The 22,087-nt window shown below is 56.7% G+C and overlaps 1 protein-coding gene across 1 annotated transcript; it reads right to left on the bottom strand.

Moving 5' to 3' along the window:
• Window positions 1-463: 463 nt before the first annotated feature.
• Window positions 464-17,678, bottom strand: TNS4 (tensin 4). The gene is made up of 13 exons (XM_058820648.1): window positions 17,616-17,678; window positions 10,514-11,124; window positions 6,821-7,247; window positions 6,270-6,679; window positions 5,367-5,453; window positions 4,838-4,957; window positions 4,508-4,600; window positions 4,178-4,255; window positions 3,757-3,828; window positions 2,648-2,816; window positions 2,276-2,344; window positions 2,029-2,055; window positions 464-1,513 (listed from the first exon to the last, which is right to left on the bottom strand). The coding sequence occupies exons 2-13, from the start codon at window positions 11,004-11,006 to the stop codon at window positions 1,384-1,386; spliced, it is 2,175 nt and encodes a 724-aa protein (XP_058676631.1). The 5' UTR covers window positions 11,007-11,124; window positions 17,616-17,678; the 3' UTR covers window positions 464-1,383.
• Window positions 17,679-22,087: the final 4,409 nt, after the last annotated feature.

Below are 22,087 nucleotides of genomic sequence, written 5' to 3'. Positions count from 1 at the left end.
GATAACAACAGAGTTGTTGCCAGCTCTGGGGGTCCCAGGGCTGCCCCAGGGTCTCAGGGTTCATGACCCACAGCCCAAGCTGCCTGTGACCTTGGGGAGCTGCAGCCCCCTGGTCCCTGCAGCACCATGGGGACAGCATCGGCACCTGGATCCCTTGGGCACCAGCTCCTGAGCCCTCCCTGCAGTGCTGGGCTGTGGCTGAGCAGAGCTCAGGGCAGAGGGATTGGGGGGACAAAGCTGCTGCTGTCTCCTCTTGGTGCCCCATGTGCTCCCCCCACAGTGACCCCAATATCTGTTCTGGTCATTGCCAAGAGTGGCCACAGCTGGACCTGCTTCACAGCCTGGCTGGAGCCCTGGGTGCCCTGGGTGCATCTGTTCAGCTGCTCTGGAGCAGAGCAAGTGTCTCCATTGCTGCCATCCTCATGATGTTATTGAAAAATATTCTACTGCTTTATTGAAAATACCCCTGCGAGGGTTTGTTAACATGGGGGTCAAAATTAAACCAAAACAGAGGCACCAAATGAGAAATAAGGTAGAGAAGAGTGTGGTGGCCTCAGAGCTGCTTTCTGCTCTGAGCTACAGCACGAGCTGACCCTTCAGCTGCTGCAGATCATGGCAGCACCATGAGTCTTCCTCGAGGCCCTGCCAATTTACGTCATCTGAGAATCCGGCCCAAATTCAGGCAAGTCATTTCCAAAAACCCGAGGATGTTTCACTGTCATGGAAATGTCACCATTTATTTCCCAGCTCTCTGCAATGCTCGGAGGTCGAGCCCCGCCCGCAACCCCGCACTGCGTAAAAAGGGCAGGAGAATTTCCCAGCACCAGGAAAAATGCGCTGCTCTGTCAATTCCTGCCTGTGGATGCTGCTTGCTCCTCGAGGCAAGCAGGTTTCCAGCAGGACTTAGTCATTTTATACACTTTGATTTGCAAAGCTGCCTCTTTGTGCTGCTCAGGGGGGCGATTCCTCCCCCAGATTTTCCCTCCTGCAGCACTGGGGGGTCAGGGCTGAGTCCCCAGTTCAGTTCAGCTCCATGAGCTCCCCCAGCCCAGGTCACCTCACGGCTGGTGGAAACCCCAGCCAGAGCATTGTGGTCCTTCAAAGCAGAGAGTCCAGCTGAGGGACAGTGGTTCCATAGAGAGCACAGCTCCCATCCCTTCCCCAGGGCAGCCAGTGCCCCATGGAGAGGCTTGGAGGAGCATCTCATCCCACCAGAGCTGAAAGTCCTTAGCTGAGGCTCCTGATGTGACGGTGCATAACAAAAAAATTCGAATTACGTGCTGTTGCCAAAATGCAACCCAGAAGCAGGAGAAGGGGAGCAGGAGAAGCTCAGCAGTGTGTGGGCAGCTGCTGGCCCCGAGTGTCCCAGGGCTGTGTGTGTCCCTATGGGCTGGGCAGGAGCTGGCGGAGCAGGTCGATGACAAGGGACACGGGCTGCACGGTGTCGTACTCTGCAAACAGGTGACAGAGGTTCTCCGAGTCTGTCTGGCTTTTGGCCACGAACCCAAAGATTCTTTGGGGAAGAAAAGAGGCTTATTCAGTTTGCATCCAGGAATCTGAAGGAATAGGCTGAAACCAGCCCAGCCACAAAGCCAAATCCCAGTTCCAGCAATTCCACCTTGGCCCGCTCCCCAATCACGTTTCCTTGGAAGCCAAGCAGCCGGGAGGAGCATTTTTGGCAAGGCTTCCCCAGCTGTGAAAAGATTCTTGAGCACAAGGTAGAGCCAGATATAAACTCACTTCCTGAACCCAGCACAAGTCCCTGGGAAGGTTGTGGGATTTGGACGAGGGGTTCTGCATGAGGGGATGTGGAAAACTGGCCTCAGCCAAACCTCTCATCCAAACCCCCCCAAAAAGCTTCACCCATCAGTCCCACGCCTCATCCTGCCACCATGGTAACTTCTATCACATCCCCTCCTCATTTTTTGAGCTCATTCTTTGCTGCTCTGCAATGCAGGCACTTCCCAAAGCAGCAGCATTCCTCCAGATTCCAGCCCCCCACCCCATGCAGGAGGTCCCTGCTCTTACCTGGAGGACTTGCAGTATTTCTGCCACCTGGGGGAAGAACAGAATTGGAGTTGCTCAGAGGCTGATGTTTAACTCATTCCATCAGCTGCAAAGCCAAGGGTTATGTTTAGATCCACCCCAGCAGGGCGTGCCCAGGGCAGTTTTATGGGATTTGGGATCTGAAGTGGTGCAGAGGCACTGGGAAGCACAGGGAAGGGAGCACAGCAGTGGTGGGTGGTTCTGACAGGCACGGCTGCCCAAAACTCACTTTCTGTTCTCAGGGTCCATCCCACAGAACCTGATGGCAGCCAAGGGGTAGTGTCGCCTGAAAAACACCCTGGAAGAGGAGAGGGAATCGTTAGGGAAGGGAAGGGCCTGGGAAAGGACATGAATTTGCAAATCTACCCCTGTTGTGCGAGACTGAGGGTCTCAAGGCATCCCAAAACCCCAACCCTGAGTGCAGCTGGTTCCCTGCCACGCCACCAAACCCAGCACCCCTTGCTAAGGCGCCACATCCATCCCTGCATGGTGACGCGGATTTGTCCAACCAGGACATGTTTTCCTGAGGCTGGGAGGTGAGGAGGGAGCTGCCTCTCCATGAACCCCCCCCCCCCATCCCTTGGCCCGCCCAAGCTCTTACTTCCTCTGGACGTCGGTCAGCGTGACGCCCTGCTCCGTCACCCTGAAGTGCACCAGGGCTGGGGTGGGCAGCGTCTCCAGCTCCAAGGTGCAGCAGATGCCCTTCAGGATGGCTGGGGCTCCTGTCAGCGTCTCCACGTTCACCGAGTTGAGGTACAGGACGTTGCACACTGCAAGGACAGCACGGCTCAGCACGGATGTGACCCGGGCCAAGGGGTCCCAGGGGTCATCCTGCAGATCCCTCTCATGGACCCGGGTCAGGTTTGTTTTGACGAAAATTAAAAAAGATTTGGTGACTCAGAAATTCTTCGCTGATTTAGTTTGGTTTGCTTTAATTCTTCGCGCTAATTGTTGTAAAAGTCAAAGTATTTAATTTCCCGTTTCTAAATGTCACATTTCTGGGTTTTTTCTTGTCTGTTTATTACATATTTCCTTTAATGAAAAGCAGAAATACCCGAAGCTAACCAAGGGCTGACGGCCAACCTAAAACATGACATTTCAGGCTGATTGAGCTGTTTAAAGGGCTGCTCTGGGTCAAACTAAACTTTCCAGCCTGCCAACTGATTTTTCAGAATTTCCAGCAAAACAAAGCAGTCCCCAACTCCCCAGCCTGCGTTGTGACCCGTCCGTGTGGTCTCCTGCCCTTCATTCTTTGCTCTCACCTGGAGCCCACCCAGGCTGAGGTGCACAGACCCTTCCCCATCCACAGACCATTCCGACATGTGCCCTACAAGGGAATTTCACCAGCCCCTGACTGCCCACCCCTCTCCTAAAGCTCCAGCTGTTCCACCCCTATTGAAGCCCATCAGGAGAGAGGGGCTTAAAAATCAGGAACTCTTTAAAACTGTGGAACCCGGGGGTCTTTCATCAGCCTCACGACCTCAAGAGCTGTGCTTTCAAGCAGCTTGAGGACTCAAAGTTTCCTTTCCTTAAAAATATCAGGTTTCCTTGCAACTCACGGAAAAATCTGCAGGAATCCTGCAGCTATCTCCAGCCCCATGGGGAAGCTGGAGGGGGATGTCAGTGCCCAGCCCTGCACGGGGGTGACCTGCTGCTGTCACAGTGTGCCCAAGGCTGTCCCCAGGGCCAGCAGCTGGCTCCTGTCCTCACCTGCAGCTTTCCTGGCCAGGGCCGGGGCAGGTTCAGGGGCGCAGTCAGGGCTGTCCAATCCATCAGCGAGATCTGCACAAAGGACAAGCAGGAGCAGTGATGCCACAGGCCAGGCTGAGCTGGTCACCTCTTTGGCTTTTCCTTATCTCACAAAAGACACTAATTGCAGGGGTTTAGAGCAGTAATTAACTCAATTGTGCTTCATTTCCCTCTCCATTCACCTCTGATCTCCCACTCCCACTTCCCTCGCCCGCAGCGGAAAGGAGTCACCACCCTCCTGTCCCCAGGTCGGCTCCACCTGCAGCCAGGGGAGAAGCCCCTCGCAGGCACCCGGAGGGGGGCTCAGACCCCTCCCCAGGCCAGGACCTCGCCCAGCTCCCCGGGGCAGCGGGAGGAGCCTCCCTCCTGCCGCATCTCCTACCTCGGGTGGGGATGCTGAGCTTGCAGGGCAGCGCCAGAGGGGTGATGGAGTGCTGGTAGACGAAGGCAGAGAGGCTCCCTGCAATCAGAATTGTGAGTTTAGGGGGGAGGGGGGGCTGCTGCCTGGAACCCCCCACTCACACACCTGCAGCAGCGTCCCAACAGGAAGCTCGTGTTCCTGCTTTGGAGCTGCCAGGGAAATGCAGGCAGGACCTGGGGCTGGGGGGTTCCTGTGCTGGCAGGTGTGCACCACGTTCACCTGGTGCTTCCAGGGCTTTGGGAGCAGCTCCTGGCGCTGCCAGGGCTGCTGTGGGCACAGCACCATCCTTACCAAAGTACAGCTCCTCGCTGGCGCCCTTCAGGTGAACCCCTTTGGTGGAGGACTCGATGAGGAAGTGCCTGACGAGGTCACTGCTCTCCTCACCTGCAAGAGGAACCACGATCAGCACCAGCAGCGGCCCCAATGCCACCGTGCCACCCCAGAGTCCTGTCCCAGGGCATCACTGGAGCTGCTTTGTGCCACCACCATGGTGCCAGCCCCTGTGAGAAGAGGGCACACAGAGACTCTATGCCACACACCACAGTGCTGTGGCTTCTCTGTGGCTTTATTTTGAGTAATTTCAGTTAAACCCTTGAAGCAGCCCCCCGTGCACCCCCTTACCTGTCTGGCTGCCCGAGGGGGAGCCAGGAACCTTCATGGCCAGCCCGAAGGAGCCCCGGAAGGAGGTGCTGTCCCTCACCAGGAACGTGCCCGGCTCCTTGTCCTTCAGCAGCTGGATTGCTGTCAGGGCATAGGCAGGGGCTCAGCCAAGCACAACAGGTGGGAGCTGCCTGCCCTGTGCCCTGCTGCTCTGCAGGGAGCCCCTCCTTGGCTGCAGTAGCTCTGGAGTGTGTGCCAAGGACATGCACACGTCCCTGGTGTGGCACCAACTGCAGGGCCCTGCCTTGGTCCCATGGTCCCTGCAGCCCTCAGGACACTCAGCCCCTGCCCAGGCCATGCTGTGTGATGGGCAGGAGAAGCTTTGCTGGGCGTGGAGGACACAGAGGGGCCGTGACACAACCCTTGAGAAGGTCCCTCCACACCCATCAGCGCCCAGCAGGATTTGATTTGCCCCCACTGAGTCCCCACAGGGACACTGGGGAGCTCTGGGGACAGGCCAGAGACCGAGTGGGGTCACACCCTGCCTCACCTCGGTCCCTGCTGATGCTTGGCTTGAACCAGAATTTGGAGGTGTCCATCACAAACTTCATGGTGGGCTGCCCAGCCTTCAGGGGACCTGCAAGAGAGCACGGGGTGTCAAGGCCAGCAGGAGCCTGAAGGACCCGCACAGATGGCAGAGCCCAGCAAAGACATTTCTCCCTCAGGGTGGCCAGGGCTGAAGGTCTTTCAATCTTTTTGAGTCCTTTCCTCCCCACTCCTCAGAACAGCTCATTCTCCATGCAATTATCTCTCTTGGCAGGCTGTGATGTAGAGCAGAGAGGGTCACATGGAATTCCCTGGCAGTGCCAGCCTGCCCAGCCCTGCACAACCCACTGGACCATGGGATTTACACCAGGATCTGACCCACACACCCTCTTGCTATTCCCACAAAGATTCCAATTAAAACCCTCTGCCCTGAGAGCTGCCTCTGCTCATCTCCTCCAGAGAACAATAGCCCCAGTGTCTGCCCTTGAATGAGGGACCTTGTGAACCCTGGTGCCTTTTGGTGTCCTCAGAGCCAACGGGAGCCCCAACCCCTCCTCCCAGCCCGCTCTGGGTCTGCAAACAGCCCAGCACAGCACAGAATGATGTTCCTCATTCTCAGGTGCTATAAATAGGTGCATCTGCATCTCCTGGAGGGAGCAGAGCATTCCTGGCTGCTGAGCCCACGTCCCAGGACACCGGTGGGCAGAAAGCTGAGCCCAACCCTGGGTCACTACCCTCAACCTGGAGACCACCTGGACCATGGGGAAACACAGCCAGCACCTCCCATCCTTTGTGTCTATAAGCAGAGGGAATAGAACCAGCTAAAGCAGAGGGAAAATGGGCTTTGCCCCCCCATTTCCCAGCAGTTTAGGGCTGTGCACTGCCCCCCACCCTGCCCATGACTCACTGTCTGAGAGGCAGCTGAGGGTGGGCGCTGACTGAGCGTTGTTCAGGCCCCCCAGCCTCGAGGCCGGGCTGCAGCCGGCCAGGGGGGGCTGTTTGGCAGAGCTTGGGGGGGCTCTGGCCAGCTGGGGGGGTCCATCCCCTTGTTCCAGGCACCCGTTCACCAGCAGCACCGGGATGTCGGCAGCAGAGGTGAGGATGGAGGGGGGGCAGCTGCTGGCCTGGCCCTTCTGGGCCGGGGAGGCGCTGGGGGAGCTGCCTGCCCGCGGCTGGGGGGAGCTCTGGCCCAAAGCCTCCCTGGGGTGAGCCACGATGCCCGAGGAAGGGGAGCAGGGGCTGCCCAGGGAGCTGGAGGGGGACAGGGAGGCAGCGGCCGAAGCGTCGGAGTCGTCGTTGTGGAGCGAGTGGGTGCTGCTGCAGGAGGGAGACAGAGCACATATCGGGGGGGTGTTCACACACAGAAACCATGCCAGCCACTGCACCGACCCTGCAGGGCACCACCAGGGAGTGAGGGACTGCCCTGTGCCCCTTCCAGCGGGCGCAGGTGGCATTTACCTGCCCAGGATGTAGCTGGTGTCCGAGCCAGGGCTGGTGGAGAGCTGGGACACCCAGCTGCCCCTCTGCTGGGCCCTCAGCACCTGCACGGGCTTCAGCAGGTTCTCCACACCTGGGGAGGTGCTGAGGGCCCCGGGGCTGCAGGAGGCTGTGTCTGTGTGTCCTGCCAGGCACTGCCAGGGAGCGCTGCTGCTCTCGGCTGCTTTGCTGCTGCTCAGCGCGGCCGGCTGGGGACTCGGGGGTCCGGGTGGGCTGGAGAAAACCACGCTGTCACCGGAGCTGTATTTGCCTCCCAGGGCTCCTTTTTGGGGCAGGAAGCTGCTGGTCTGAGGGGACCTGGAGAAGGGGGTGCCTGAAGGGCTGGGGGAGCCCTGTGGCAGCTCAGGCCCCGTGGCTCTGCCTGGTGTCAGCTCTATGTACTTGATGTCTGCAGAGAGAGAAAGAGAGAGGAGATCATGAATGATCTGGTGTGCAAGCTGGGCTCCTCAGCAAAGCTCTGTGAGGAACACGTGTCTGTTGTTCCGGCTGGGAATTTTGGCTCCCTCTCTGCAGGGCTGGGGGTGCAGCAGCGTGTTGAGACCCTGTGAGGGCTGATTGCTCACAGAGCCCAAGGTGAGGTGACCCCCCCCCCCAGTGCTGGCAGGCTCCCAGGGAAGGCAGGGGGTTACGTGCGGCCACGTCTGCCTGCTCAGACCCCCCTCGCCAGCATTACCCAGCCAGGACCTGCCGGGACCTGCAGCCAGAGCAGGGTGTTCCCTCCAGCAGCTGCTCTGTTTGTACCTGACTCAAGAGAAAAACACCTGGCTGCTCCCCCCGGGGTGACGTCAGCTTCGGAGGGTGGCCCTGCACACCCTGGGCAGAGGGGATGTCACCTGGGCCCAGGTACAGCTGGGGCAGTGACAAATGCACGTGGGACAGGGGCAGGTACAACATTCCTGGTGTACAGGACCGGCAAGCACACACCTGTCAGGGGGTGGCTGCTCTCTCCTCCTTTCTCCCTCCCTGCACAGATTTCCCTGGAGCAGTCTCTGCGCCTCTGTCCTGCTCTGGGCTTCTTTCTGCTCAGAGCCAGCCCTTCCACTTGCCCTTAGTGACATGAGAACACACCTGACAGCATCTCCTGTCCAACACCCCCAGTGGAGCCTCACAGCCAGCACCTGGAGAACCTGGTACACATCAAATCCAGGCTTCCTTGGACAAAGCCAGCATTTCTGGCTGAGCTGGAAGAGCCCTTTTAGCAACTCAGACTTGATTTGAGAGCAGGCAGATTCATCACATCCCAGGGGAGCTGCTGCTGTGGTTAATCACTTAATCACCCCAGAGCCAGAGGTGTGCACCTCCCTTCCAGCCTGGACGTGCCCAGCTTTTCTTTCAGCTCCTGCTCCTTGCCCTGCCGTGGAGTTCAGCAAAGTTCCCCTTCTCAAGGGTGTTTCTCAGAGAGGGAAAATCCTGTTTGCTGCGGCAAAGACAAACTGCTCTGACAGCCCTGAGCTCCCTGCCCGTGGTGTGACAGGTCCTGATGGACCTGCTGGCCCAAGCAGCAACCTGAGCTCTGGGGCACGGAGCTGGGTGAGCAGGAAAAGCACAGGGCTGTACTGAAGTGATTCCCTGAGCCCCTTTGTGCCAATCCCAGCAGAAAATTGGATAAACACAGCCAAGGAGGCGCTGGGTGTGCCAGGAGGGCTGGTCCCCAGTGGGGACACAGCTGGCTCATGGCAGGACAGAGCCAAAGCCAGCTCCTCCAATGCCCAACCTGGGGGCATCTCTGTGTCCATGTGCCCTGGCACCAGTGCTCAAACCCTTTTGTCAACATCTCCCCAAAATGAGAAAGAAATGTGGATTTTAATTGTTCTTTAAAGAACTGACAAGAGTCTGTGCACCAGGCTCCTGAGGCCTTTTACCTCCTACTTCTCTGCCTTTGCTCCTCTTATCACCTGTGGTTAAACCTCAAATATTTGCTCAAGACCTTGGCAAGTTTTCCAGCATCAAGGAGTGGCAAAAGTGCCACAAACACGGAGCCCAGATGTCACGCAAGCCAAGCTCTGAGATCTCCTTTCTCCTCTAGGATCTAGAAGGATCCAGAGGGAATAGAGCCTCTCATGAAAGTGCCTCCTGTTGCTGCAGCATTTCATAGATTGTGCTGAGCTGGAAGGGGCCCATCCAGATTGAGTTTAAAGCTCCCTCATGTTCTCCACTAAAAAAGACAAGAACAGGCCCCTCTCACCTCTCTTGGGCACCATCAGTCCCTGACACCCTCACACCAGGGCACAGGCTGCAGGGCTGGAGCAGGAGCAGGTGAGTGAACACTGCACTACGGGAGGAAGTTTGTGTAAAAAACCAAGAGCTGTTAAAAGAAAATGAAAGCTGGAGTGAGGCTTTCCCCACTGAATTCATGGCCAGCTCTCCAGATGTTCAGTTCCACGCTTGCAGCCAGGTTCTCCAGACCATCAGCACGTTACCTGAGGAGCTGCTTGGGGCTCCAGCCCCTGAGCAGTGCAATGGGTCAGGCAGGGAGCAGCCAGAGCTGGATCTGCACTTTGGCACAGTGTTTTATCTGCAAGGCCACCCTGTCCATCCCAGCAGGAAGCAGACACTGTCTGCTCTGGAATTGCCTGGCTCCTGCAGGGCTGCTGCCTTGCACACCCTCACGCCCGCCTCATCCTTCTCCCTATGTCTGCATGAGGGCTCAGGGAGAATTGAATTTGGTTTTTGTTGTCTTTAACACCTCCACATTTGACCTTGCTGTGGGGGACTGATTGTTGAGGCATTTCCATGTGTAAAGACAAGGATGTGCAGTAAAGCTTTTGGGAAGCTTGAGGCACCTGAACCACCCTGAACTGTCCTGTCAGCAGTGTCAGCTCCCCATATACAGAGTGTTGAACACCCAAAATGAGCAGGAGAGCCCAGGCAGGAATAGCTGGACCACAAATCCGAGTTTGGGCTGCAGGGATGGCAGGGAAGAGCTGCACAAGGGGTCACACAAGGCACTGTGAGCAGAGGCAGGGCTGGTATGTGCTGCTGGTGCCTTGCCTATGCCAGGTATGCTGCCCAGGGAGTGCACAAGCCCTGGAAAAAGAATTTCCCTGGCACAAGGGTTGGGAACACTTAAATGGGATGGTTGTGCAACACTCGATACCTTAGCCCAGGGCTCTGGAAATCTGGCTGCAAACCCATGTGCTCCCTCAGGTCAAGTGTGACCCTGGCAAAGGCTCTGCTGCCCTTGAGGGGAGCAGGGTCCTCACTGGGCACCCAGAGCCTGTCACTGGTGGTGACAGCTGGGATTAGAAGTTTTCCAACAGCTGCAAGTCCCATTTGTGATGAGAATTGTTTTCTTCAAACACAGGGAAATGAACAGCAGGTAGAACTAAAAGCTGTTTTCCCTGTTCCTTTCTGGACCCCTTTGAGCTGCTTGGACATGAGAAATGTCAACAGTGATCAGGGCAGGGCTGTGGAAGCACTGGGGTCAGACAGAGCTTGGATACCCAATTCTGGATTCTTATTATGGAGCCCTGACGTCAGGACACCGATCCCCCTGGGGACAGCAGGGAATGTCCCTGGTGCCCATTTCCAGCCTTCTCAGGAGCACAGGACCTTCTGTGGCTCCGGGGGACAGACGTGTGCCCAACCAGGCTCTGATTGTCACCAGATGGGAGCTTTGGTGGCTCCACAGCCCAAGCCCTTCCTTTGCCTCACCTATTGCCTCCTGCTCCTGCTTCTTGGTGGCCACAGTGTCCCCCTGAGCAGCAGGCTGGCCTGCAGCCCTCACTGGCCTGCATGGCAGTGGCTGGAAGGTGGGATCAATCTCCAGGATCATCTTGTTGAGAGTCTCTATGGTTATATCCAGGGAGGGAGACATTGGCTGGTCCTCAGGGTCCGTGCTGCCGTTCTCCTCCTCCTTTGGCTGGCTCAGCACAGGGGGTCTCTCCAAGGAGGAATTCTGCAGGTCCTTCCCCTGCGTGTGAGCAGCCAGATGCTCTGGCAGGGGCTGGGCTCCATACCTGGGGAGCAGGTGAGCCTTGGGGTGCACCATGGAGGGGGGCTCAGTCCAGGTTTCTGTGGAGTAGTAGACGTACTTGCCCGGCAGCCTGGGGTACCCGGCTGGGTGCAGGCTCTTGCTTTCCTCGGGTGAGGAAATGCACACAGTCTGCCCAACACGCAGCACGTGGGATTCTATGACCTGGGACATGCTTTGGTTTTCTGCTTTCACAGCTCAGAGGCCAAGGGAAACCTCCTCCTCCTTCTCCTCTTCCTCCAGCAGGGACCTCAGACCCCGTCTTCAATCCAGTCTCCAGCGGAACAGGAATCTGAGGAATGCAGAGAGGAGTGGTTACACAGGCATGCCCCGGGCAGGAGCAGGCTCCAAATCCCCGTTTTTATGGACTTTTCCACTGGAGTGAAAGCTGGAATTCAGCTCATATGAAATCAAGTCCCCCTGTGCTGCTTTTCCAGCCCCTCCAGCCTCTGCTCCCGGTGCCACAGCACAGCCAGGCCAGCACATGAGAGGCTGATTGGCAGCAGCTTTTCAGGATACAGAGGCCTAAAATGGAATCCTGCCTTTATTTGCTTATTTTTCTGGATTAAGAATGAAATGAAGGCTCTAGCAGCCTTCCCAGGGGACCCTGGCCCCCGGGGGCCCTGTGGGGCAGAGAGCTGGAGCTGCCTGCCAGGGCAGCGTCCTGCAAGGGGGTGTACAGCTAATCCAGGATTTCATTTTCCTGGTACAACACAAGTCTGCAGGCCTGTGGACGTGGCTGCTGCCTCAGTGGTGGTGCTGCTTGAGGAATCTGACTGCAGATAGGCTTTGAATACTTTGCTTTAGGCAGAAAGTGTTTATTTATTCCCCATTATAAACCCCTATGGAATGAGGTTGGCTTGCCTCAGAGGTCTTGGGAAAAGGGTCTTGGGATGCTGTTTGGAGGTGGGGAAGTTGTCCTGCTGCATCAGCAATCAAATGGGGTTCCCTCAGCTGCTGCTGGGCAGGAGCTGTCCCTCTGCCACACGCTGCCACCTTCACCCTTTTGCCTTAGGATGAGGACAACAACCCTGCACCCCTCTGTACCCTCTGTGCCAGCCCAGATCTCCGTGTTGGGGACACCCAGGCCCAGCACAGTCCCTGTGCCAGCACCACACCATCCTCTCTGGTCCCTGGGGAGGGCAGAATTGGTGGGGACACGGGGGATGCAGAGATCCAGAGCCAAAGCTTTGCTGGCAGGAGTTAATGCTCCCTCTCCACATCCTGTGCGGATCTGGCGTGTGACACCCACAAACAGAGGGGTACACTGTCACAGACACCTTTTATGAAAAATCCTTTCCTTAGGATTTGTCCTCCTGAGAAGCTGAGAGGCCTCAGGAACAAAATGTAAACATTGATTATCTGCTGCTGTGGAATGCAACAGGTAGATCTTTGATTAGCCCATGTTAGCTGTTTTAATTAACGGCCAATCAAAGTGTGCTGGCTTGGACAGAGTCTGAGCCACAAACCTTTGTTATCATTCATTCTTATTCCATTCTTAGCCAGCCTTCTGATGAAATCCTTTCTTCTATTCTTTCAGTATAGTTTTAATATAATATATATCATAAAATAATAAATCAAGCCTTCTGAAACACGGAGCCAGATCCTCATCCCTTCCCTCATCCTAAGGCCCCTGTGAACACTCTCACAGTACACTTAATAAAATATTTGTCCTGCCCTGCACCAGCCTCCAGTGACAGACTTATTTACTCTCTTATCCCGGGCTGATTAACGATGGAGTCACAGGATTAGGAAGCAGACACGTTGCTCGCAGGCAGTCCCTGAGCCCCGTGGGCGCGGGCAGGAGCTGGGCTGGTGCCCTGCGTCACCGCCCGTAATCAGTGACTAATTACCCTGCCAGGTGTCAGAGCAGGAGCGGGGGGTGCCTCCGAACAGGGCAGCTCTGCCCTGCCTCAGTTATATAACCCCGGAGAAGCCCCAGATCTTGCTAGAGAGACACCCGGGCTCATCAAATGTCGGGAATTCGAAGCAGAACATCGCTGCTGCTGTCAGCACCCAGCCCCGGGCGAGTCAGGGCAGGCAAAGCCTCTCCAGGGCTTCCGAGAGCTGCAGGCGTGAATAAATACCTGAACCCCATTCACCTCGCTGCCAGCCCGGCCCCCGCCGTGTCTCCCGAGCCTCTGAAGGGTTTCAGTCCCGGGAGTGGGAGCGGGGCTGTGCTGCAGCAAGGGAAGCGCCTCTGGAGCCTGAATTAGCCAGCTCTGAATTGTTGCTAATTATTCCTAGAGGTGGTAACCCCTGGGAATTTGGGGCTGTGCTGTTGCAGCCAGGTGTGCCACAGTTCCCAGAGGGGATGGATTGAGGCTGGAGCTGGTTATCCCTGTGGAAGGGATCTGCCAGAAATTGGTGATGGGTATGGGGCTGCAGGTGGTGGGGTCCCTCCTCTGACTGCAGCAGTGCCACAGCCCATGGTGCCCTCTCTGCTGGCTGTGCCACGGCCAGCACCAGCCCCTGGCTCTTCCTTGGCATTCCCAGAGCCCAGCACCAGCCCCTGGCTCTTCCTTGGCATTCCCAGAGCCCAGCACCAGCCCCTGGCTCTTCCTTGGCATTCCCAGAGCCCAGCACCAGCCCCTGGCTCTTCCTTGGCATCCCCAGAGCCCATCACCAACCCCTGGCCCTTCCTTGGCATTCCCAGAGCCCAGCACCAGCCCTGGCCCTTCCTTGGCATTCCCAGAGCCAGCCCCAGGGCACAGTGAATGCATGAACAGCCTGGCACCAATCCCCCTTTCCATGCCAGGGCTCTGCCCACAAAGTTTTTGCCGCCTCAGGAGTGACAGGACTGCACCAGGGGGTGCAAGTCAGAGCCCAGGTAAGCAGATGCCCACCTTGGGGAACCACCCAAGGTCTCCTGGCACGGGGCACCGTGTGCCACAGCGGTGCCAGCTCTGCGTGAGAAGCGCAGCGTGGTCCCAGGCGCGGAGGGAGCGTTTGTTAAATATAAAAAGCAGAGTCATTCCAGGTCAAAAACACAAGCGAGATGGAGTGAAAATTGGATTCTCCCCTGGGGAGAAGAACTGCCTGGCTCCAGTCAGCATCCACAAGACAAGGCTGGTTTTAATTTAAGTAGGTACAGAAATAACGTGCAGGATGCATGAACCGGGGCTGCCGGGGCCTCCAGGAGCATGCATGCAACAGCTTCCCTCCTTTCTTGTACTCCTGCCCTGAGTTTTTGATCTTTCTCAAGTGTGATGCTGCCAGAATTAGCCTCCAAACCTCATTTCTCCTCCCTTCCCTTCTCTGGGTTGAAGTGAGAGCTCTCCCAAGCTCCTCAGAGGAATTTGGAGCCTTGGCTCTCGTGCTTGAGGAGCAAAGGGGAAGGGCTGAGGTGAAGGAGGAATCACAGGGTGGCTGCTGGCCACCAGTGTGGCACAGGCAAATGCTGCCCACAGAGATCAGGAACTCCCCAGAGCCACAGGGAATGGGCTGGGCAGGGTCTGGCTGTGCCCCTGGGCAGGGAAGAGAGGCCAGGCATGGGCACAGGTACCACACCGTGCCATGAGCCATGCCCTGGGCTCTGTGCCCTGATTCTGGGGCAGAATCAGAGGAACCCCAGCACTGCAGCCATGCCCAGGCAGGCTGGTTCAGCCAGGCCTGGAGATTCCTGCATGGAAATTCCAGGGAAGGAGCTCTGTTGTCTCAAGGCTAGCACAGAAAGGGATGGAAATAAACTGGCACAAACACAGCCAGACTGGAAATGGGCACAAACACAACCAGACTGGAAATGGCAGAGTTTCTCCTACTGGAAGCAGACCATGGAACAGAACTCTGTCTAAGCTGAAGGGGACAAGTCACAGATTTCACAGGCAGTTGGACACTCTTAGAAATGTCCTCAGTGAAGGACCTGGAGCTGCAGCTCAGCCCAGTAACCCCAGTTCATGGCAGAGGTAGGGAAATGAGCTGGGCTGGGGGTGTCAGACTGGGACTGGAGCACCCGGGTGGGGCAGGGGGTGGGGTGCTGTGTCTGGGGGGCTGCAGGGGTTGGGGTGCTATAGGAGGTGGGGTGCTGCATTTGGAGGGCTGTAGGAGGTAGGGTGCTGAGTCTGGCGGGCTGCAGAGGGTGGGGTGCCATGTTTGGAGGGCTGTTGGGTTTGGAGGGGTGCAGAGGTGGGGTGCTGTGTTTGGGGGGGGGCTGCAGGGCACAGGGTGCTGTGTTTGGGGGGCTGCTGGGCACAGGGTGCTGCGTTTGGAGGGGTGCTGTAGGGCACAGGGTGCTGTATTTGGAGGACTCAGGGCTCTGCAGGGCACAGGGTGCTGCGTTTGGAGGGGTGGTGTAGGGCACAGGGTGCTGTGTTTGGAGGGCACAGGGGGCTGTGTTTGGAGGGCTCAGGGCGCGGCTCCAGGCTCGGGTGCCCCGGGGCCAGGGCGCTGCGGGCACACCCCGATCCCCGCCCGCCCTTCCCAAAGCCGCCGGGCACGGCTCAGCCCCGCCGCAGAGCGAGCCCGGGGATGCTCACAGAGCAAAGTCCCTCCTGTTTCCTCTGCAGGAACCCCCCAGCCCCTCTCTGGGCTGCCCCTCAGCATCACCGGCAGCTGCGGGCCCGCTGTCCCAGCGCGGTTATTTGGGGCTCAGACACCCGAGCCGGGACACGGCCTCGCTCCCTGCCTGCGCAGACCCCAAAACAGCTCCGGCAGCTGCCAAGGCTGGTTGGTTTTCCCTCGCAACGTGAGCCCTGGGAGCCCTCCCGATGACAAGGCTGTCACACATCCCCCGGCCAGGCAGGGCAGAGGGAACTGCTGGGACCCCCAGGATTTCCAGAGCTCATTACACGCGGTTTAATCGCTGCGGGCGGCTTGCCTGGATTAGAGGGGCGTGCTGAGGGGGCCGAGGAAGAAAGTTCCCATGGTTGTGCTGTGTTTTGCCTGCAGAGCAGGGAGAGCCACGGTATCACATGGCAGATATTGATATAGCCCAGCTCCGAGGGGTTCCAGCACCTGGTGCCCCGAGGAGGGGCTGACCAAGGGGGATTTTGTCAGAGCCTCCTCCCTCTCTCAGATACAAGCATTTAGGAGCCTCAGCAGCCAGAAAAAGGAGCGTTTATGAAATCCCAGACAGCATCTTGGTGTCTGCCCAGCTCCTGGAGCTGCACCATAGGGCAGCATCCACACGAGCAGCGCCAGAGCAGGATGTGGGGCAGTGAGAAACCCTCCAGTGCAAGCCGAGAGCATCCCCAGCAGGAGCCACCCACCCCCGGGGACCCCCCCCCTCCCAAAGTGCTGCTTGTTTAGCAACACTTCAGACTTCTGGAAGGGTCTCCGGGCTTTTGGAGGCGGCGGGTTGTCAGGAATGTTGAAATCGCTGCTCCAGCAGCTCCCCCTCCCACTGCCTTACAGCCTTTTCCTCTCCCGGGACAGCTCCTTCCCCTCTGGCAAGAGCTTCTCCGGGCACAGGAGCAGCGCAGAGCCCGGTCCTCCTTTCCAAGAGAGGTCCCAGCACAGCAGCAGAAGTTTCCCCTCCCCTCTTTGTGGGTGAGCAGTTGACATGGGGGGCTCAGGGACAGCAGGGCCTTTAGAGCAGGGTGTCTGTCTAAAAATAGGCTAAATTAGCAAATCCTAAGAATGTTGGAGATGAGTTACAGCAACAGACGCTAACGAGCTCCTCGGAGCACAAGCCAGGATGTTTCTTCTCTGAGACCATGGGAACATCTCCCCGCAGCCCTTGTGGGACTCGGGGGCAGCATCAGAGCAATCTGCAGTGAGAGAGGCTCCTTCCCTGCATTTAGGGGGTGACAAAGGGGGGGAGAGGGTGGCAGCTGCTGCACGGGGGGCTCTGCACACTGCAGGTTCCAGAAGGGCTCTGAACACCTGTGCTGGCCTGGGCACAGCCCCTGCAGTGCACAGGGCTGCAGCCAGGCCTGGAAACCTCATGGAGAACACGCTTCAGGCTCTTCCCTTGGCTCCAAGCAGTAGAGGTGGGATTAGATGAATTTCCTCCCCTCCCCAGACTCCATTTTCCTCCCAATACACCCACCCACACCAGCAGCAGATCCAAGCACTCCCACCTGCACAGTTTCTATGCCATCCTGCAGATAATCCCCTCTCCTCTGACACAAGCACGGAGGCCCTGAACCTGGTTTTGGTTTCGCAGCATTTTTGGTTTCACAGCACGGGGTTAATGACCCCATTCCCTGTGCTTTGACCTTCCTGCCTGGCTGTGGTTCAGTGGCACCACACAAACCTCTGGCCCCACATGGCACTTTTATTGCCTTGAACTCTCCACAATTCCCACAGCACAGCCTCCCATGGGGAGGAAGGAGACACTGGAGCTCACAAGCCCTGCCACTTCACCTCAGCTGAGCTCACTCGAGGCAGAGCAGGGAACATGCACTGGGACACATGCACAGACAACAAACACCACTGGGAATCTTAAATAGGCTTCCAGAGGGTCAGAAAGGTAATTGCTCGTGTCATAAACCCCATGGACTACTGAGAAAACCTCAGAACCTCAGCTAGAGCAATATGCGTAATTCCACAGCACTATCCAGCAGCCTTCCCCACTCTGCATCACCAGGGCTCAGTTTCTGCCCCCTGGCAGCACTGAACAACCACATCTTGTGTTATTTGAGATCCCTGAGGAGCAGATTCCTCCCGAGGCAGGAGAATAACCCCCAGCAAAACGCAAAGCAGCAGTAAGAGGAGCGATGGAAGGGAAGAATTGATACGAGCTGCACCAGCATTAGCGTGAGAACTGAAAGGGAAATAAAAGGACTTGGAAGAGGCAGGGCAGAGGCAGAGCTGGCGCTGGCAATCAGCACTCGGAGGTACCTGGGCTCGTTATCCCCGCTCCTGCGCGGCTCCTCGGCAGCACCTCCGGCACCTGGAGCTCATAAACCACAAGGGTGGGTCCGTGCAAGGCCCGGCTCCTGCGGGAGCTGCGATTTAACGGGAGCCCGGTCCCTCCCACCTGGGCCGAGCTTCGCCTCCCCTCCGTGCCCCGCAGGTGTGGTGCGACAGGGAAGCCCCAGACGCGGCTTCGGGGTGGGAGCCGGGGCTGGAGAGGCTCAAAAAGCAACAGGGAGATGCCGGTCAGCTGCTGACAGCTGGAGCACAGCAAGGTAACCCTGGGGCAGGTGAGGAGTCGGTGCTGCAGCTGCTGTGCCTGCCCTGCATCCCCCAGCACAGCCCTCAGCCATGGTGGGGACTGTGCTTCAGCCTGCCCGAATTTCAGCTGTGACAATAAATGAAGAAGAAACAAAAAAGTTTGTGCTCCTTTCCAGCATCGGAGTTGAGTTCCTCCTGCTTCTTTCCAGGGGTACCAGGCAGCACAGACACATTTCTGCTGTGACAATAAATGCAGAGGGAACAACAAGTTTTTGTTCCTTTCCAGCTGGAGCATTGGGGTTGAGCTCCTCCTGCTTCTTTCCAGCGGTACCAGGCAGCACAGACATTTCTGGGAGGAGCAGCAGACCTGGGCACAGCCTGTCCTGGGTTACTGCCTCGTGGCAAAGGTGCTGCCTCGAGGAGGGAGATTGGTTCAAAGGGAAAGCCATTATCAGTCTGGTTAAAGGGCGTCTGTCGCCATCCCAGGGTCTGCCACGCCGTCATCACTGCTAAATTACAGGGAGAAGACTGAAAAAAACACTGAAAGGTGACCATGTCTCAAATATGTGTTTGCAGTGTCCAGCCCAGAGCAGACAGGCCTGAGTGCTGCACTCAGCATTCCCACACAGGGAATGATAAATAACCCCCCAGGAGCAGGGGATGATAAATAACCCCCCAGCATCCTTCTGGATTGCTGGACATTTTGGCTCAAGGGTTTCTTCCAGTGTCAGTGGGCACAGAGCCGTGGAGCAACCCTTAAAACCATGTCCCTGAAATATCCTCTTTCAAGGAAACTGCCCATTCTGCTGCCCATAAATGCCTTGGGCTCGCTGCAGTGTTGCCACACTGTGAAGGGACACTTTGAAACGTCTGATTTTATCAGGAAATAGGCCATATAAACTCCCTGCCTTAAATTCCTTCATCTCACTTTACAATCTTTCCAACCTTTCATTTATTACCAGCCATTGTTTTTTCCTGTCCTTACATCCCTGGGCAAACATTTTGACATGGCCAGCACAGCCCCTTCCCATCTGTGATTGCTCTGGGATTGCAGAGGGAGTGATTTCCTGGCAGCTTTCCTTTTCCTGCCTGGTAAATTCACCTGGATGACATCCTTGGCAGATGGAATTCCTAACCTCAGGACGTTCAGCGTCTCACACACATCAGCCTGACTCCAGCTGGAGGGGACCAAAAGGGAGAAATGCTGGGTTGGGTCCTCAAGCTGAACATCTTCTCTGTCCTGGGGTGTTTGGGTGGTTTTAAAGGACAGTAAAGCACCAAGGTTGGGGAAAGAGGAAGGTTTTGGCAGTAGAACGAGGTGACTCCATGCTCTGGTTCCATTTGCAGCCAGCTCTGAGCACACACTGGCTTTGACTCTGTTCACAGCCCTGGGAAGCTCAGAAGGAGAAAATGTGTTCAGGGCTGGCTACCTTCTGGAAAAATCACCCCAAAAATCCCCCCCAAGTGACCCTGAGCTGTGCCACCCCATGCCCGTGCCCAGCTCCAGCCAGCACCTGGCTCTCTGAGGTGGGGATTGGATGGGACTCACCTGTGGTGAGTCCTGACACCTCCACTGACACCTCCACTGTCACCTTCCATTGTCACCTTCCATTGTCACCTTCTGCTGACATCAACAAGCTCAGCAGCCCAGAAATCAGTGTAAAGCTGTTTGCTGTGTGTTCACAGCCAGTGCTGGCCCCAGGCTGAGGAGGCCTCTGTGTCCTGGAGTGATGCAATTCTCTGTCAGGCACTGGGATGTTGCTGCCATTGGCACTTAGGAAGCCAAACTGCAATTCTTGTTCTGCCCTAACGTGGCCTTTCTGTCTTTTCTCTCTGCTTTTCTGTCTGTGTTGTGCAAGGCATGAGGAGATGGCCTGGGGGAGCAGCTGCTGTAGAAAATGGTTTGTTTGCAGCAGGGCTGTCAAACTCCTGCCCAGCGCTGAAGCAAATGCAGAGATATCACAAGACCCCTCAGAAAATAAACATCATTTACCTCTTGACTTTGACATTGCTGGTCCTGCAGTGAGGCCAAAGAGTTCAGTGGCTCTTTGGCCAAGCTGTTACATTTTCTTTGTGCTCTCTGTATCCACAGAAAATCAGCAGGGAAAAATTAATGGGGTTCAGGGAGGGGGTTTTCTGCCCTAACCCTGAATCTGTGTCACACAGGTGTAAAAATATTACATCAGGGCTCATTACCCCAATTAGAACCCAGGTTACACTGAATTTACTGCGGAGGTTTTGGGTTGAAGCAGCAATGCCAGTCAGTGAAAACCCTGCAGTGAAAATCCCACCAGGAACACGCCTCTGCCTCATCCTGGGTTTTCCCACCCTGAAGGCCCTAAACATTATTAACACATCCCTAAACTTTATTAATGGTGATATAGGTGTGAAAATGGGCAAGACCATGGTGGCATGGGTGGGATGGGGTGGTCAGCAGCAATTTGAAGCCACTTTTCTGTTCCCAGGAGGAAGCAGAGGGAAATGGGGAGGAGTGAGAGACTGGCAGGGGGACAGCACACTCTGCTCACAGTGGAAATGGCCAAGGAAAACTGGGGTGGCCACAGGACAGGCTGGGGAAGAACAAGAGAGGCAGAGAGCCTCAGAGTCCCTCCTGCAGGGCTGCTAATATGGTTCCTTGTTTCTGGGATTTGAGCAAAATAAAATGCCCAGACACCGACAAGAAGATGAAAGAACATTTTCAGAGGAACAAATATTGGTGATGAATAAGACTTGGGAGTGCTTCCCTGGAATGCACCTGTGCAAACGAGGAGGGGAAAAGGATGAAACATCCCTCTCTTTGTCACCTCCTCTCGGGACTGAGTGAGGTCCCTGTGTGAGGGGAGGGGATCCATGGAGCTCCAGGGGCTGCAGGGTGGGGTGGGCTGTGTGAGGTTCCTGTGTTCTCCTCCTGGATTTCTCCTCCAGGATTTCACCTCCAGGATTTCCCATCCTGGATTCTCCTCCAAGATTTCTCCTCCAGGATTTCACCTCCTGAGTTTCTCCTCCAAGATTTCTCCTCCTGGATTTCTCCTCCAGAATTTCTCCTGTGTGAGGGGAGGGGATCCATGGAGCTCCGGGGCCTGCAGGGTGGGGTGGGCTGTGTGAGGTTCCTGTGTTCTCCTCCAGGATTTCTCCTCCTGGGTTTCTCCTCCTGGATTTCTCCTGTGTGAGGGGAGGGGATCCATGGAGCTGCAGGGGCTGCAGGATGGGCTGGGCAAGGTGGGAAGCCTTGGATCTGAAATTCTGGGGCCATGGAGAAGGGCTGGAACAAGGGATTGTCCTCCAGTGGCTGTGGCAGAATTCTCTGTGACCCCTCTGAAGGAGCCTCCTCTTCTTTCCTTGGCTAAACCCGACCTGTCTGTGCAGAGCAGATCTCTGCAGGCATGGCCCTACCCAGGACGTGCTCATAAAGGACAAAGTATGAGCCTGACAGCTAAAAAAAGAACAAATAAAAGGCGTGAATTGGCCCAAGCAGCTGCTCTGCCCCGTGTCCTGAGCTGCCACTGACACCAACTCCCTCCTGCTACAGAAAACCTTCCAGAAGGTTGAAATGGAGTGAAATGAAGTGACACCATGTCCAGCACCCCAGAAGTGTCATGGGAAGCAGATGGAGCAGTAAATCTGTGCAGAAAGCACACTGCTCCTATCTTCCTCCTTCCTCCTCCTCTTCACCCTCCTCCAGCCTCCCCCTTTCCTCTGGAGCCTTCCAAAAGGAAGAAAACATATTAAGTGCTGCAATACCTGGCTGAAAAAGCCACCAAGGGCTGTGGCATTCTGGGCATTGGTGGCACAGCTGGCACAGAGCAGCTCCCAAGGAACCCTCTGAGAGGTTCCTGACCTGCCTTGGACTCCACCAGTGGCACAGAGAAGATCCCAAACACCCCCAAGGGTCTCTAACTGGGTCCTGTTTCCTCATCCAAACACCCCCAGAGGTTCCCCCAGCCAAACCAGCCCCTTCCTGTGGTGTGGGAGCTGCTGGGCACCGTGGAGCCCGAAGCACTCAGCATTGGGGGGATTGAGCTCCTCGGTGTTTGGGGACCCCTGAGGGGCTGTGCTGGGGCAGGGACAGCCCCTCCCACGCCCCCAGACCCTGTAACACCCCCGGGGCTCCTGTGAGCGCCACGTGTGGCTGCGGGGAGCTCGGGCTTCCTCGCCAGGTGAGTCACCCTTTTCATGGAATAACAAAACATATTTAC

Source organism: Ammospiza caudacuta, chromosome 27 (genome assembly GCF_027887145.1).
Source record: "Ammospiza caudacuta isolate bAmmCau1 chromosome 27, bAmmCau1.pri, whole genome shotgun sequence".
In the NCBI taxonomy this organism is placed as follows: Eukaryota; Metazoa; Chordata; class Aves; order Passeriformes; family Passerellidae; genus Ammospiza; species Ammospiza caudacuta.
The sequence above is the reverse complement of the archived record's forward strand: the minus strand, read 5'-3'. Positions and strand labels throughout refer to the sequence as shown.

Coding starts and splice junctions, on each gene's coding strand:
- TNS4 (XM_058820648.1), bottom strand. CDS start 11,006: ATGTCCCAGGTCATAGAATCCCACGTGCTGCGTGTTGGGCAGACTGTG. Junction 5,454..6,269: donor CCTCAGCTGCCTCTCAGACA/GTGAGTCATGGG, acceptor GCTCTCTTGCAG/GTCCCCTGAAGGCTGGGCAG. Junction 4,601..4,837: donor CCCCTCGGGCAGCCAGACAG/GTAAGGGGGTGC, acceptor TTCCTCTTGCAG/GTGAGGAGAGCAGTGACCTC.